The sequence below is a fragment of the Lutra lutra genome, chromosome 5 (assembly GCF_902655055.1).
Source record: "Lutra lutra chromosome 5, mLutLut1.2, whole genome shotgun sequence".
Lineage (NCBI taxonomy): Eukaryota > Metazoa > Chordata > Mammalia > Carnivora > Mustelidae > Lutra > Lutra lutra.
The window spans coordinates 151,373,393-151,390,431 of record NC_062282.1 but is presented as its reverse complement, the minus strand read 5'-3'; the positions used below and the strand labels follow the sequence as shown (position 1 = coordinate 151,390,431).

The following is a 17,039-nucleotide window of genomic DNA, read 5'->3' as shown; positions in this document are numbered from 1 at the left end:
CTCTTTCATTTCTGATCTTATGTATTTGAGTTTAGTTGATGAGTCTAGCTAAAGATGTACCAATTTTATTTTTCAGAGAACCAGCTCTTGGTTTCATTTGTCTTTCCTGTTGTTTTCTTAGTCTCTTTTTCCTTTTTTGCTGCTCTGTTTTTGAGTCCTTCCTTCTACTAACTTTGGGCTTTGTTCTTTTTCTTTCTAGTTCCTTTAAGGTGTAAGATTAGATTATTTGAGATGTTTATCGTTCTCCTTTTTTAAAAGATTGTATTTATTTATGTATTTGAGAGAGACCATGGAACAGGGGCAGATGGAGAGGGAGAAGCAGGCTCCTTACTGAGCAGAGAGCATGATGCGGGGCTCCATCCCAGGACCGTGGGATCATGACCTGAGCTGAAGGCAGATGCTTAGCTGACTGGGCCACCCAGGTATCCCCTGAGATTTTTATTGTTCTTGAGGGAGGCCTGTATTGCTATAAACTTCCATCTTAAAACTGATTTTCCTGCATCCCAAAGATTTTGGACCATTGTGTTTCATTTTCTTTAATCTCCGTGTATTTTTTTTTTCCTCTTTAATTTCATGGTTGAGCCACTGGTTGTTTAGTAACATGTTGTTAGCCTCCATATGTTTGTGTTTTTTCCAGTTCTTTTCTGGTCATTGATTTAGTTTCATAGAGTATGGTTGGAAAAGATGTTTGATGTGATGTCAATCTTCTTAAATTTATTGAGACTTGTTTCGGAGCCTAACATGTGACCTCTCCTGGAGATAGTTCCGTGTATACTTGAAAAGAATATGTATTCTGCTTTTCTTAGATGGAATGTTCTGTATGTGTCTGCTAAGTACCTCTGTGTCTTTCAAAGCCACCATTTCCTTATTGATTTTCCATGTGCATAATCTGTCCATCGATGTAATAGAGGCGTTAAAGTCCCCTACAATTATTCTATTACTGTCAACTTCTCCCCTTCGTCTGTTAATACTTACGGGTTTAGGTGTTCCTCTGATGTTGGGTGCACGGATACTTACAGCTGTTACCTCCTTTTGTTGGGCTGATCCCTTTATCACTATGTAATGCCCATATAGTCCTTAAGTCTACTTTTTCTGATGAAGTATTGCTACTGCAGCTTTCTTTTCACTTCCATTTGCATGGTGTATCTTTTCCTGTCCCTTCACTTTCAGTCTGTCTTTAGGTCTGAAGTGACTCTTGTAGGCAGCACATAGCCTTTTTATCCGTTCAGTTACCCCATACCTTTTGACTGGAGCACTGAGACGATTTAAGATAATTATCAATAGTACGTGTTTACTGCCATTTTGTTATTCCTGGTTGTTTTCGTGGTTCTTCTCTGTTCCTTTCCTTAGTGTTGTGCTTAGGTTCCTTTCTATTCTTTGTGCATCTGTCATAGCTTTTTTTTTTCTTTTTTTTAGGATTTTTAATTTTACAGAGAGAGTGTCGGTGGGGGCGGGGGCAGAGGGAGAGAGAATCTGGAGCCGACTCCCTGCTGAGGGCAGTGGAGCCCAACATGGTGCTCAGTCCCACAACCCTGCCCTCACCACCTGAGCCGGAATCAAGAGCTGGACACTTAACCTGAGTCACCCAGGCGCCCCAGTTTTTTGTAGTTTTTTTTTTTAACTATCCTAGATTTTTGATTTGTGATTACTGTTGGGTTCATACAGAACAAGAGCTGTACGTATGGCAGTCTGTATTAAATTAATGGCTGCATAAGTTCAAACACATTCTAAGAGCCATAAATTGTTACTTCCCCCTCCACATTTTATGTGTTTATTTTATATCTTTTGTGTGTGTGCCTTGACTACTATCTGTAGATATCACTGATTTTACTACTTTTGCATTTTAATCTCCATAGGGGCTTTATAAGTGATTAACCCACTACCTTTACTAGATGTTTGCTTTCCCCTGTTGGATTTTTTCCCTTCATAATTTTCCTCCACTTAAGGGCTTTTCTTTCTTGTTAAAGTTCCTTTAATATTTTTTGTAAAGGTTGATTTAGTGGTGATCCTTTGAATTTGGTCTGGGGAACTATTTAGCACGTTTAAAAGTCTGAATAACGGTCTTACCAGGTAGAATATTCCTGACTGTGGGTTTTTCCTTTCAGCACTTCGAGTGTGTCATGCCACTCTTTTCTGGCCTGCAGAGTTTCTACAGAAAATCAGCATATAGCCTTATGGCGTTTCCCTTGTATGTATGTTTGCTTTGCTCTGATTGCTTTTAAGATCTTCTCTTTGAAGGGTGCCTGGGTGGCTCAGTGGGTTAAGCCTCTGCCTTCGGCTCAGGTCATGATCTCAGGGTCCTGGGATTGAGCCCCGCATTGGGCTCTCTGCTCAGCAGGGAGCCTGCTTCCCCCTCTCTCTCTCTGCCTGCCTCTCTGCCTACTTGTGATCTCTATCAAATAAATAGAAAAAATCTTCTCTTTGATTTTGCCATCTTCATTATGTCCTGTGTGGGAATCCTGTTTGGGGCTTTCTGTGCTTCCTAGTTCTGGATATCTGTTTCCTTCCCCAGATTAGGGAGGATTTTAGCTATTGTTTCTTCAGATAAATTTTCTGCCGCATCTCTCTTCTTCTTTTGAGACCCCTACAATGTGAATGTTGTGAAGTTTGCTGGTATCTTAGAGGTCCTCTCACCTGGTCTCATTTCTCATTATTTTTGCGTTCAGCATGGTGCTTTCCATGACCCTGTCTTCGAGGTCGCTGAGTCGGTCTTCCGCATCCTCTAATCTGCCACCAATTCCTTCTGGTGTATTTTTTACCATTTTTATCTCTTTGTTGACAGTCTCAGAGTTTACCCACTTACCTCTCAAGTTCAGCAACCATTTCTTACCATTGTTTTGAACTGTTTATCCAGCATATTGCTTATTTCCATTTTGTTTAGTTCTTTTTCTGTGATTTTGTCCCATTCTTTCATTTGGGACATGGTCCTCTGTCTCCTCATTTTGTCTGATTCTATTTGTTTCTATAGATTAGGTAGGTCAGCTGTCTCCTGCTCTTGCAAATAGTGGCTTCATGGAGAAGCGTTCCTGTGCTGCTCTGTAGTGCAGTCCCACATGGTCAGCAGAACCATGCCGTGGTGCTAGGGGTGTCCCCTGTGAGCGGTGTGCCCCTGTTGTGTCTGAACTGTGGCCACTATGGGCGTGCTTGCAGGTGGGGCTGGCCGCAGTGCCCTGCTTCCCTGCTGCGGCTACACGGGCACGGTCTGTTCCCAGCACCTTAGAGGTCCAGCCGCAGCCACCAGGGGTTCTCAGGAGCAGGGCCTGAGTCAGCCCCACAATAGCAGTGGGGGCACTAGAGCACCGGGCTTGCCCCCTTCATAGCTAGCCAGGAGGGCAGGCTGGCACACTGGTCCCTGCCCCCACCCCCAGGGCAGGAGCCACTCTGCAGGCAGGGGGGTTGGGTGGAGTAAGACCGAAGGGGTGCTGGAGCAGAGCACCCACCTGGAGCTGGCACGGGGATGGAGCTGGCTCCCGCGAGCACTTGCTCGTCCAGGCCGGGGCAGGGCAAGTGAAATGCTCCCCCCGCCAGTACTGTTATTCCGGGGGGGGGGAAACTGTAGCTCCCTGGCCTGCCAACACACATCCTAAAATTAGTCGTTAAACCTTCACATGCATACCGGGTGCTTTTTCCGACTGCTATTTCCATGCAGTGTTGGGCTGGGCTCTTAAGCATGTTGGTTTTTCTGTTGTTGTTTTTTTAAGATTTTATTTATTCATTTGACAGAGATCACAAGTAGGTAGAGAGGCAGCAGAGAGAGAGGAAGGGAAGCAGACTCCCCACCGAGCAGAGAGCCCGGTGGAGGACTCGATCTCAGGACCCTGAGATCATGACCTGAGCTGAAGGCAGAGGCTTAACCTACTGAGCCACCCAGGCGCCCCAGCATGTTGGCTTTTTAAGGGCAGGGACTTAGTGTCCTGTCACCCTCCAGCTCTGGGTGTTAGGCCCCAGATTTTCAAAGCCGGATGTGATGCAGGGACTGGTTTGCCCAGTGCAGGTCCCCAAGGCCGGGGATGCCCAGTGTGGGGTCTGACCCCATGTTCTCAGAGCTTGTGAGGCCCTTCCCATCTGTGGCCAGTCACTCCAGGGGTTTGGTTCCTGACCACACGTCCACCCCTCCTACCGTTTGTGATGTGACCTTGCTACAGCCAGCCGTAGACAGTCAGTCCTGCTGGCTTCACAGCGTCTTCAGTTAGTTGCAATACGTGCAGTTGTTGCCTCGGTGTGTCTGTGGTAAGAGGTAAGCTCAGGGTCCTCCTGCCCTGCACCCCACACTCCACCCCACCACGCCATCCCCACACCGCTGCTCATTCTAGAGGCTTCCCGCCTGGCAGGCCAGACCCCACTGCACATTTAAGGCCGCAGAATGCAGGCTCAGCTGTTGTCTCACAGGAGCCACAGGCACGGAGGCCAAGGCCCTCTGCCGGGCATCGGTCTCTGCCATCCCCCAACAAGGCCAAGGCCAGCCTGCCCAGCTTCAACTGGTAGTGCAAAGGTCAGACTTTGATGTTGCGTCTAGCTGTGTGGCCCTGAAGCTCTGAGTCATAGAATAATGGCAGTTACTGATGGGCCAGGCCCAAGGTTAACATTCAGCTGCATTCTCACAGGGAAGGCTCACACGGGCGCAGTTTGTTTTGAAGGGGAGGAACTCAGGCTGCACCATAGTTGAGTGGAGTCCCGGCAGGTCAGGGGCACTGCGTCTGGAACAGAGCACCACGAGCCTCTTCCACACCGCCCTGGGGTTGTGATGCAGGGTCCTGCCTGTCATCGTGAGCCTTCCTCTATAGGCAGTCAGGACCCGGTGCTGCGGTTGCTTCCTCCTGGGGTCCTCTGCAGCCACTCCCACAGCTCCAAACCCTCCCCGTGGTTCCGGAGACTTTCATATCTGCCGGCACTGAGCAGACAGGACGGAAGCTCTTCCACCCTTTCTAGATGGTCTCAGGCACCTGATTCTAAGGCTTCCGTGGGAATATTCTCTTGAGGGAAGCCCGGTCATGAAATCTGGTGGTGGTGGTGGTGAGGGCATTTGTTTGCCCTGCTTTGCTAACCCACCAGATGAGAGCAGGAAGAATAGGTGGAACAGAGAGTGAGACGTGTGGGAGCCTCAAGGCGGAGAGGAGAAAGCAGCAGTGCAGGCGTGGGGATCCTTCCCTCCCCTCCCTTGGTCTTGCCAGGCCACTGGCACTTGTTCAGAATAGAGGACATGGTTCTCTCCTGTCATTTCCATTGCAGGACGAAGCTGGCCTGGCGGGGAAGGTCAAAGAAGGCGGGGGCCACAAGGACAGGGAAACTGTTCCTCGGGTGGGTTCTCCACGTCTGGCCCCACAGGTCAGAGCTACATCTTCCAAGTGGGAACGATTCCTTCTGCCACCTGGAAATGGCCCACGTGCAGACATGGAGCCCTCACTGGCCCTACAGAGAGACCCCAAGCATGCTGAGGCAGCACTGGCTGAGCAGGGGACCCTATGGGTCCAGACCCCAAGGGAAGGGCACTCCAGCAGGCCACTCGGTGCACCCAAACTTCCCTGGCCTGCACACACTTTCACATCGGGGTCTCAGAGGCCCTGTGTAAAGCCTTCCGGACAACCACGGGACACTGGTCCTCTGGCAAAGGGCAGTCCCTTCGTCACAGGAGTACAGGAGTCCCCACTTGTGCGACTATGTGACCTTTTTAAAACTGGTGAGGACTTTGAGGATGATCTGTGAAGTGACTTAAACAAGGTTACCCACCCGGACACATGTTACATGAGCCCTTATCCCCTGGACCTCTTGGCCACTGCCAAAAAAAAAAAAAATTAGCTTTTAAATAGGATGGGAGGGGGGCAGTACCTGAGAGGCTCAGTTGGTAAAGCCTGTGCCTTCAGGTCATGATCTCAGGGTCCTGGGATCGAGTCCTGCATCTGGCTCCCTGCCTGGGGGTTGCGGGGGACAGGGAAGGGAGAGTCTGCTTCTCCTTCTGCCCCTCCCCTTGCTCATGCTTCCATCCCTCCCTCCCTCCCTCCCTCCCTCTCTCCCTCACTTTCGCTCTCAAATAAAATCTTAAAAAAAAAAAAAAAAAAAAAGGACCAGGGATGATTTATACAAACTGTCAACAAGAACAAACTATCAAGTCGTCTCTGGTTGCAACATCTTGGATTAAAGTGCTTATACCATTTAATTACCATTTAATTACAGATTGTTTGCAACACAGCAACAGAATGGTTACAAACGGGTTTTCTTACTGTGAAAGCAACAGCCATATTCAAAAGTGAGAGAATTAGAGTGGTTATGGAACAGGCGGTATTCTGTGAGCACCAGCCTCCCTCTCTGAACCCCTCCTCAGTCACAGATTCAAGAAGCCCAGGCTTGGACTGCCTTGTCTGCCCTGTCCTCCCCATCCTCACTCTTGCCCCACCTGACAGAATGTCTGCTGTCCTCACTCTGAACTTGGAGCCGATCAGGTTTCTGGTGAAAATCAACTATAGGTCAGCTTACTATTATAGTCATTAAAAAAAGAAAAAGCAGAGACCATTAGGCAAGACATTCTGGACTGCTGGTGTGATCCTGGTGGGGGGAGAGCAGCAGAAGGCCATCGGGCCTCCGCGTCCTCCCAGCAAGGACTCTTCGTCCACCCACAGGAGCCGGCAGACGCTTCTCCGACATCAGCAGCCACACACGTGGGCCTCCCCCTCCCATCACTTGCGTTACTGCCCTGGATGGCTTGGTACATCCCCACCCCCGATTCTGGAAGAAGAATGCAGAGAAACTGGCCCTGAGAGGGCCCCGCTGTTCTACACTAGCTCAACACGACCAGGAGACAAGAAGGGGGACGGGACTAGGGGCAGAAGCTGTCACAACGGGTGCTTCGAATACTGGATGGTGTCCAGCGCCGCCCCGATGTCGTAGTTCTTGGTCTGCAGGAGCCTGGTGAGCCAGCCGCCTTCGTCGGAGAAGCCCATGGACAGCATCTGTGACAGGGACTCGATGAGCCGGGGGTCAGCCTCTGCCAGAAGGAGGACAGAAGCCGTGAGGGGGGCAGCCAGCCAGCACCCAAGGGACCAGCCCTTCCACGAGCCCTCTGCCCGGCATAGCGACCCTCCCAGCCAGACAAGCGCTTTCCAGAAAAGGCCAGATGGTGAGGATTTTGAGCAGCTCTGCAAGGCTGTATGGTCTCCTAACTCGCTTCTGCCATTACAGCAAACACTGCAGAGTCTGAACAGAAGGCCGCGGCCATGCTCCACGGCAACTTCCATCCCGAATACGGACATCTGACCTTCTTCCAGTTTTCACATCTTGACCTCTTCCCAACCAATATCCAAGTGAAAAAACAGGGCACCTGCCTAGGGGCTCAGTCAGTTAAGTGTCTGCCTTCGGCTCAGGTCATGATCTCAGGGTCCAGGGATCGAGGCCCGCATTGGATTCCCTGCATAGCAGGGAGCCTGCTTCTCCCTTTGCCCGCACCCTCCCCCTGCTCATACTCTCTAATAAGTAAAAATTTTTTTTTTAAAACAACAGTTCTTGGCCTATAAGTGATAGCTTGCTGTCCCTGCTCCAAGGCAGAGATTAGTATCAGTAGCCCAAAGGGCCAAATGTGGCCCACAGGTGTGTTTTCACCAGTTTTACTGTTTAATGTTATTGTGAGAATAACGAGCCTGAGCAAGGGATCAGCTGTCCCCTGCTACTCAGCTGTGCTCCAGGCTGCCACAGTCGCCACCGGGTCTTACTGCCGCACACACACCACCTCTCCACGTTGCTGGGTGTCCTGCCTGGCTCAGAAGGGACCCTGGCCATGGACCCCGCCCAGAGGTCGACACCTTCCTCAGGGAAACTGGAGGCGTACTCTAAGTCCGACGGCCTTCGTGATTCTGGGTCCAGACGCTAAAAAGAGGGGAGGGGATGTTCAGAGAGAAAGAGGCAGAAACAACTGCTTGAAGCCACTTGCCTGGTGGCAGATGCGGGTACAACGCAGCTTCCTTCAGTCCCGTGGGCCCTTCCTGGGAAGAGTCTAGAGAGCCTGGCCCTTCAGATTCAGGCATCTGTAGAGACTGGAGTTCCCCTGTAGACGGGTCCACTTCCTTTGAAGACAAATGAGTCCAGTCTTCGTCTCCTCCCGAGCAGTTATCCGACTCCATCTGCTCCTGGAACAGAAATCCCGTGAGCACACAGGACCCCTGCACCGAGCCCACCTGCCCCCAGCCTCCACTCCTGCAAATGGTAAGGAACATTCAAGCAGCGGGTTTGCAGAACGACACAAACGCCCTAGACGGCCCTCTGCCAGGAACGCAGACTGGTGGGCTGTGTGCAGGCCGGGGGTCGAGGTAGGAAGCACTTGCCTCGGGTGGCCCTGACTCCAGGGCAACCTTGTCCATCTGCTCCGCCAAGGACTGCGCCACGCCCTCTGGGTCCCCATCCGGTTTGCTGGGGTCTGAAGAGCAGCTGCTCGGCTGAGAGCCGCACTTCTCCTCGGTGCTGGAGATGCCTGGAGAGACAGGGGTGAGGCGGCTTCTTTTCCCCCCGTGTTCCACATCAATATCCACTTCGATGCCTGCAGAGACGGAGGAGGAAGCAAACACCTCTGAGGTCTCCAGAGGGCCTCCTGGCTGGGGACCCAGGGTAGTGGGGAGGGGACCCCACAGCGTAGGAGGTGGCCCCACAGAGTAGTGGGGAAGGGACCCAGCATACACCGCCGCCACAAGGCAGATGGCCGTTCATCTGCCCTTCAGGATCCCCAAGGGCTAACTGCTGCCTGTACCCTGGCCCCAAACCTTGGCTCCCAGCACATGTCTGCTGACTTGTGCACCTTAACTGGCCCTTCCTCTTCTTCCAAGTTAATGCAACCTAATCTCAGTGAACATCCCAGGTCAGCACTGGAGCCAGAAAGCCCATAAAGAGCCCCCGTTTGCCCCATGTGGGCAGCGGGCTAGAAACAGGGAGCCACATAGCAGATGTGGCCAGAGAGCCCCAGCCACAGCGCCCAGGACCACACGAAGCCTCACACGTTGGGTGGGGGGTTGCGGCGCAATGACAGGAAACCCAAGAATCCTGCTTGGCCTTGTGGGAAGCCCACTAGGAGGGAAGCCTGGGCCAGCCAGCAGGTCGCCTGCAGCCCCTCACAAGGGTGCACGTGCCCACTGAGGGGACGGAGGGCAGAGTCACTGATGCTGTTTCTAATTAATTTTTCAGACGGCCACATGCCCCCAGCTTAGACTCCAACCATTCCAGAAGGCTCAAGCAGAGATTCCTGGCCCCAACACACAGCCCACCCACTCCCCAAAGACAGCTTTCACCCCACGCCACCTTTTCTCTGATGGCTCGAGTTCACTGCTTCTTGTTCTAGATCAACACTTAGCTCCCCTTCCCCTGTCCTTTCAGAAACTCTTCAGTGAAAACCACACTCCGCATTCAGGTGAACGCCACTACATACAGCTTTGCTCTGCCCTCATACGTTAAGCGTTTCAGCTGGGAATGGCGCTCAAGGTTGAGAAGCCAGTTCTGTTCAGACGTTCACAGTCACTGGTTGATCCACAGTCTTCCGGTGTTGGCCCCTGGAACTCTCGAGCTCTTAGAGTAACCTGGAGCATTTCCAGAGCCTCCCGTTCTCCAGAGGATTCTGCGCCAGGACAATGAGGTCTGGAGTGGAATCTTTTCTGGTCACTGGCCAGGGCACTTGGAGTCCTTTTCAATCTAGAGGTTAATGTCCTCTGGGCCAAGATGGTCTTATATTCTTTGTTCATTTCCTTCCTTCAGTTTTGTCTGCGTTCTTCACAGAATTCCTGTTAGCTGTCCTACCCTGGGCATCCAGGAATTAATCCTTGATTCTTCTCACCTTTTCTCTCTTCTCACCTCTATTTTGTTTTTGGAGTATTTCCTTGAAGTAACCTTAAAATCTAAGCCTTCTTTTAAAGTTCTTTATTCTGGCTATTTTTCTTAATTTCTAAAAAAAAAAAAAAAAAAAAAAAAAATGTTCTTGAACTGTTTATCTGCTCTTAAGATACCAGTTGTATCTTGTTCTTTTTTCAAGGATGGAAAAGCTGGATGCTGACATTCTCTCTCCTGTAAAGCCTGTCCCCAAGTTCCTTCTCGTCCATGTGCAGGAAGTGCCCAAAAGACTGGAGACCGTGGCCTTTGGACCCTACCACGGCCCTCTCGGAGAGGCCAGAGCCATCATTCGTCTCCCTCTGGAGGGTGGCTGAGTGTCTGCCCAAGCAGCGGGATCCCAAGCGGCAGAGCTGTGGGATCTGGCTCTGGCCTGTCCGGCCTCTACTGAGCAGGGACACCCCAGCCAGACCCACTGCCCCTTCACACCCCAGCCAGACACCCCTACCCAATTTCAGGCTAGTGCCTCACCCTGCCCTGTGTCCCTAGGGCTGAAGTTTCCCTGGGTCAAATGCTCCAGCAACAAAGCATCAGGTCTCGTGTGTGTGTGTGGGCAACGACCAGCAGCCGGCTGACCAGCCAGTGATCTCCACATGATCCTGAAGAGCGGCCTTCAACCACCCACACCACCCCCTACCCAGTTCCTTGGCCTTTCCTGACAGGCCCCAGGACCCCTGAGCAGGCACGTGGGTTTCCACGCTGCTGGTCACCACCCTCAAACTCTTTTCCCACCATTCAAGGTGTGAGGTCTTCTTACCTTCTCTAGCACTTTTTCCCCCTTTTCTTTGTCCATGTTGCTTTATATTCCTGTGTTTAATCCCTTTACTGCTAATTTGGTACAGCGTGAGGAGCAAAGAGAGATAAAAGCGGGCTTAGCTGCCAATACCCTCATCTGAATATTTAAGTCCTTTTTCTTCTTCTATCCTCCCCCAACTTTTCGTCATGAATGGTTCAAGCATGGGTGTCTGAGTGGCTCAGTCAGTTGAGCTTTCGGGCTCTTAGTTTCAACTCAGGTCACGATCTCAGGGTCGTGAGGTGGAGCCCCGCATCGGGCTCTGCACGCACTGGGAAGTCTGCCTGAGATGCTCTCTCCCTCTGCCCCTCCCCCACACGTGCTCTAAATAAATCTTTTTTTTTTTTTTTATAAATCTTAAAAAAAAAAAAGGTTCAAGCAAACAGAAAAATTGGAAGGAAATACAATAAACACCCATACACAGTCTCGGTTTTCTATGTGGACAAATGACAGGACTTCCATAAATGAACCAGAGAGATTCTAGAACCCCAATTTCTCCAGCAGATGATAACCTGAGACCTAAGGGCTTACAGACTGTACCACTGGTTGTGGCCTGCTTCCCCCGGAGCCTGTGAAGAGGAGGGTCTTCTGAAGACCCTGGGACAAGGAAAGGACCTGCAGTTTTGGGTCGCAGAGGTCAGTGACTGCAAACTCAGGCTGGGAGCGGTCTTGGGCCTCAGCGGTGGACCTGCTCAGCTGGCTCTCAGGGCACCTACCAAACAAGGCCTTGAGGCCGTGCTTTAAAATTGCTGAGTCACTCATATAGTCCGCCCTCTGGGAAGTGTTACTGGCTGTCCCTCTGGGCCCCTGCTCTGGGAACAGTCCCTTCTAGGCCATTAGCATAGGAGTCATCCTAGCTGTCAGGACCTCCTAAGAAGGAAAATACCCCGAGTTCTATAGAGTTTAATCAATTCCGCAAGTGGCTTTCCTCAACTGAAACCACTCAGAGGCATAGGTACTGAAACTGTCCTTGTGCGAGAGCTTCAGGCTCCTCCCTAGTGGGTACGCAGCAGCTCCCAACCACTCTGCAAGACCTGAAAAGGCCTTTACCCTTATCCTACACCTCTGAGCGTGGCCAAAATTATTCCCCTCTGTCCCAAGTGGGAAATCCGGGTCAAGTTCTGAAACAGGTCATACACTCAGATGGGCCTCACGATGGACAGCAAGTGGAACTCAAAGTCCCTGGCAAGCCTCTGAAATTCACAGCTCCCAGGCCTGACCCACGACCAATTTGCCAGAATCCAGAAGGTGGACCTGGGACTCTGCAGTTTCAAGGTTCCCTACCTGGACCTAGAATGGGGTTTGGGACTCCCCGGCTTGTCTGGTTTGTTCTTTTAGCGAAAGACTTTGTTCTTCAGAGTAATTTTAGACAAGTTTCCATACGCCAAAACATACCAAAAAACAAACAAAACACCCCATGTTGGTGATTCGGAGGCTCAAGCCAGCCTTGAGAACCACTGGCCATTTACCAGCTTCCAAAGAGAAGCTTCCCATCCCCCCAAATCATGGCTCCCATCACGGCATCTTGAGCAGCAGCTGGGCTTCAGCACCAGCTTGTCTCCTGAGGAGAACCTGGTCACCGCCCCTCTGCTATCCCACTAGAAAGCATTAAAAACAGCCGTTCTTTTCCTTGCTCTCCAGAGCCTTTAACTCCAGTGTGAAACTGCAGTCAGCACAGTTTCACGGAGGAGCAACGCCAGGAGGTCCCCACTGAGCACCATCCCCGCCCAAAGGAGGGGGAGCTGAAATGCCCTCAAGCTGGGGGCAAGAACAGGCCTGCCTCCCCTTCCCATCAGCATCCGTTCACACGTGGACACTCGCTGCCATGGCAGTCACAAAGCGGAGCACGCCTCTAGTCAGAGACCAGGGGTCCACTGCACCCTTGAACCAGAAGTCTCAGTCCTAGTGGACTCCCACTGCCGCAGGGCCCAGCCCTGTAGCAGAGGCTACTGGGATCATCCCAACCTAACACTTGTGGATTCCACTTCACTCCACAGGGAAAGTTCCAGAAAGTGTCAGGGAATTCAACTTTGAGTGGCCTGTGGTACAGCGCACGGGCGAAGGCTGGCGTGAAGCAACAAATGCTGGCCAGCCCTCAGGGCCCGGAAGTCACCATTCCTCCACGGCAACCCAAGTGGTGACAAGCAACCCACCAGCCACCACCTCACCGAGTAAAACACTGCTGCTCTCAAAGGACAGAGGCCACCACTTACCCAGAGGGTTCAGGGCAGCCGCCACACTCTCCCCTACATTCTTAAGGAAATTCACACTGGGATCCTCCGACGGACCAGCAGCTTCAGTTTCCAAAAAAAAAAAAAAAAAAAAAAAACAACAACAACAACAAACAAACAATGTACAAAGCAGACTTCAGTACCTGATATGATCCTATCACCTTCCTCACAGGTGCCCCCCCCATCCCCCCGGGGAGAGGGGGTCTTGTCCTGGCAGCCTTCCCGAACTCTCTCCTGCTCCGGGCTCCTGTGTGCCCCTGGTGCTCAGCCCATGGGGGATTTGCTACATATACTTTACAATACTGACCACGTTCTAGCTCAAACCCCATCAGGATCAAATATCCCCACCTTTGTTCCAAAGAAAGAGGACATCAGAAGACATTAAGTTAATAAGATCAGAATAGAACCAGAATCCAAAATTCTGGAACACAAGCCAGATGTTAAGCTCTTCACTTCGGGACTGTGCTCCAGAATACTTGAGCAGGGGCCCCTGGCCGCCTCAGTCAGGAGAGCACACAACTCTCAGAGCTCAGGGTTAGGAGTTCAAACCCCACACTGGGTGTAGAGCTCACTTTAAAAAACAGAAGCTTGGGGCGCCTGGGTGGCTCAGTGGATTAGGCCGCTGCCTTCGACTCGGGTCATGATCTCAGTGTCTTGGGATCGAGCCCCGCGTCAGGCTCTTTGCTCAGCGGGGAGCCTGCTTCTCTCTCTCTCTCTCTGACTCTCTGCCTACTTGTGATCTCTCTCTCTCTCTCTCTGTCAAATAAATAAATAAATAAAATCTTAAAAAAACAAACAAAAAACAGAAGCTTGTCAAATAAATAAAATCTTTAAAAAAAAAAAACAGTTTGATGAGGGTGCAGTTTAGGGCTGAGCACTCAGCTAGTACAGACAAATGAGCAGCCTCGGGCACTCTATGTGTGCAAGGAAGAGAAAGGGGACGCTCCCCACTCCCCAGGCTCTGTGAGCTGAGGGATACCACCACAGCCATGCAGGACTGCAGGACATGGGGAAGGCTCTCAGGCCGCCAGCTGGCCACCTCCCCCATCGGAAGCCAGCAGACGCAAGCCTCACCTGGTTCTGCTGCAGAGCTGGGCCGGGCATCCCCTGCCCGGGGAGGACGCGGGCTCCAGTTCCCTGGTGGGCCCATCTCCCAGCCGGGCCACCCAAAGTGCCCGTGTTTCAGCTTCCGCAGCCAGCGGCTGTGAGAGAAGCCCTGGGGGCGGGGAGGAACGGAGGGGCCCAGTGACACCAGAGCAGAGGACTCCCCACCTCCAGCTCCTGGCCCTCCATGCCCCCCACCCCGCCTACAGCACAGCCCTGCTCACCTCAGGGAAGGGCCCAAAGGCAGCAGGGAGAACCAGCTTGCTGTGCTCCCGGTGCAGGCCCTTCCCCTCGCAGGCAGCACACAGGTCGTAGTCCGGGCAGACACTGCACTTGTAGCGGGTCCCTACCACTGGCCCATTGCAACCGTCGCAGATCACGTTGGGGTGCACCAGGCCGCGGGGCATCTCCTGAGCACACGGGGGGCGGTGGTCCCGCCGACAATCCTTCTTCTCTGCAGGAAGGGCAGAGAGCCAGAAGGTGTGACCCCACGGTTCCCGCTCATCCCCACTGCGGGGGGCTTTCAGTCAGCCGGCCCCTGGTCCTGCTCTCCAGACACGGGGTCCGTGGGCAACCCAGCTGTTCAAGTGACAGCAGCAGGGGACCCAAGAACCTGCCATGAGGCTCGCAGTCCTGTGCCTGGTACCCAGTACAGGGGGCCCAGGCAAGCAAGAAGCCGCAGGGAGTGCTGCCGCCCCACTGCATCCCCAAAGCCGCCCCTGGCACCTGGCTGGGGCAGCATCAAAAGTGAACCCAGAGATCCCCAGGCCCAACCCCTGCGGGACTCCTCTCTCAGGCCAAGCACAGAGAGGACAGAGTCTAGCTCTTAAAGAACCCCAGGACCTTCCCTGCTCCTCGGAGGGGATTGCTCAAGAACCTCAAGCAGGTTTTATTCAGCAAGAAGCATGCTTCAGGGGGCCCCCAGAACAAGCCTTTACCTTTAATGTAAATACGGAAGATGTCATCCTTCACATAGGACAGTGCCATGGTCAGTTCCTCGTCACTGGAAAAGGCCACCAAGTCTCCATCCTCATCTAGATTGTTTACAAGACAGCATGTGAGCACCAAAGGCTTCTCAGTTGGACCCAAGCTGCTGAGAAGGAGGCAGGCTGGTACTAGAGGGGCATCTGCAGGCCTAGGAACTGAGGCACACCTGAGTGAGCCAGTGCCCGGCGGGGCAAAGGCCGGACTGCCCACTCACTGTGACACTGCCTGGAAGGTAAGCTCTCCGACATGGGCCCTGGGTTCCGACGGGAGACAGAGTATGTGCCAGCGAATGGAGGTTGCTGAGGGCGGGGGGCGGCTGGTGGGGGCGTACTGCAGCTGCCACTCTGCCTCTGAGCCAGCGGCCCCTTAAGCAGGCACTGCCTCGGTCCACGTCTGGCCAGGCCAAGACCCATCTTCAACTGTAGCAGACCCCCACCAGTGACGGATTCCTGGGGGGCCCAGCCCCTCCAAAGGCCTTGGCCTTTGGCTTTTTAGGAAAGCCAAGAAGAGGAGTCCACCTGCCTGCTTCCGCCCCCAATAAAGCTACAGGATTTGTAATGTACTCTCTGATTTTTAGTTTAGCAAACGGTGCTGAAGTCCCACCATGCAGGCCAAACCACACCCCCGCACCTGCAGGCTGCGCCCGCTCTGTGGGCCCAGGACACAACATCTGCCGTAAGAACAAGCGCAGCGTCAAAACATCATAACCCAAACCCCCACCAGCTAAGGAGCGGAAGAACAAAACGTGGTTATGTGCATAGAATGGCCTGTTATTCAGCACAAAAAGGAATGAAGTCCAGACACAAGCTACAAGCCCCTAAACCTCGAAAGTGTTACGCTGAGTACAAGCCAGTTGCAAAAGAGGAGGAAAATACAGGGTTCCTTGTCCACAGGAAACGTCCAGAATAAGGAAATCCATCAAGAAAAACATTAGCGGTTGCTTAGAGCTGAGGAGAAGGAGAGCCACCTATGCCTTAGCTAAACCTTAGGTCCTTTCTCAGGTGACGTAAAGGCTCTAGAACTGTTCCCGCAATGGGGGAGTTACACGGGAAGTGGATTAGAGCTCCATGAAGTTGTCACAAAAACAAACAAGCCAGGAACCGGGTGGGCCAGCTGGCAGCGCTCCTAGGGAAGGCTCCGCACTGCCCCACCCAGGGGCCGGTCTTGGCTGCCCGCCCCCTCCCGGCCCCGACCGGCTCCCCCGCCCCACCCCCAGCGGCCAGGGCCCACACCCGCGCCGCAAGAGACGGAGCGCGTTCCTGGGCATCTCCGCTGACACTGCTGCAGGACGGCCCGACTGGGTCCCCCTGCCCACGACCGGCGGGAGAACGTCCGCACCCAGGCCGCCCTCCGGCGCTCCTAGGCCGCTCCCGCCCGCTCCTCCCCGCCGCCTCCTCCCCACCGCCGGCGCCGCCCCCGGCTCGCCCGCCCCGCCGCGCCGCCTGCATGCGCCCCGGTGGTGGTTGGCCAGCCTCCCCCGCGCTGGTTGGCCCGCCTCCCCCGCCAGCCCTTCCTCCGCGGCGGGCCGGCTCTTCCCGGGCCCCAGGCAGCCCCGACTCGGCCGCAGCAAAGGGTCAGCGTAACCCGAGTGCCCGCCGCCGGCAGGCGAGGACGCCCCAGTGCGCCCGGGCCCCGACCTGCGACGTCACGGCAGGGAGGGGGGAGGGGGACGTCACGGCGGCCCCGACCCCCGCCGGGAGCGCCACCCCCACCCCGCGGGCGCCCCCAGGCCGGAGGAGCAGAGGCAGCCGCCCGCCCCGCCCCGTGCTGCCCTGCCCGCCGGCGTCACGGCTCCCCGCAGCCCCCCGAGGGCGCCCGGCCCGCTTACCGCGGTAGTGCGTCTGGAAGCCGCCGGGCCGCAGCACCGGGAACAGGGCAGCCACCCGGCTCAGCAACCGCTCGCAGGGCCCGGGCCCGGCCGCGCCCTCCGCCTCGGCCTCGGCGCTGAAGCAGAAGCTGAAGCGGCGGATCTCGCGGGCCGTCTCCTCCTTGCCCAGAAGGTAGGCCTTCACGGTGAGAGACGCCATCACTGCCGGTCGGGCGACTGGGGACGAGCAGGCCCAGATGATGGC

General features: G+C 53.9%; 2 protein-coding genes across 8 annotated transcripts in view; one reads left to right on the top strand and one right to left on the bottom strand.

The window, feature by feature from the left end:
• MRNIP (MRN complex interacting protein) overlaps positions 1 to 6,564 on the top strand; it is a 24,932-nt gene extending 18,368 nt beyond the window's left edge. For 6 of the 7 annotated variants that reach the window (XM_047730234.1, XM_047730228.1, XM_047730230.1 and 3 more), the window contains one exon: positions 5,230 to 6,564. In XM_047730234.1, coding sequence (XP_047586190.1) covers positions 5,230 to 5,703 — 474 coding nt within the window. In that variant the 3' untranslated portion in view covers positions 5,704 to 6,564. The remainder of the gene's footprint in view (positions 1 to 5,229) is intronic. The other variant, XM_047730235.1, reaches the window with a different exon arrangement.
• Positions 6,128 to 17,039, bottom strand: SQSTM1 (sequestosome 1). The gene is made up of 8 exons (XM_047730223.1): positions 16,796 to 17,039; positions 14,919 to 15,014; positions 14,205 to 14,434; positions 13,951 to 14,092; positions 12,859 to 12,939; positions 8,310 to 8,521; positions 7,919 to 8,114; positions 6,128 to 6,979 (listed from the first exon to the last, which is right to left on the bottom strand). The coding sequence occupies exons 1-8, from the start codon at positions 16,992 to 16,994 to the stop codon at positions 6,828 to 6,830; spliced, it is 1,308 nt and encodes a 435-aa protein (XP_047586179.1). The 5' UTR covers positions 16,995 to 17,039; the 3' UTR covers positions 6,128 to 6,827.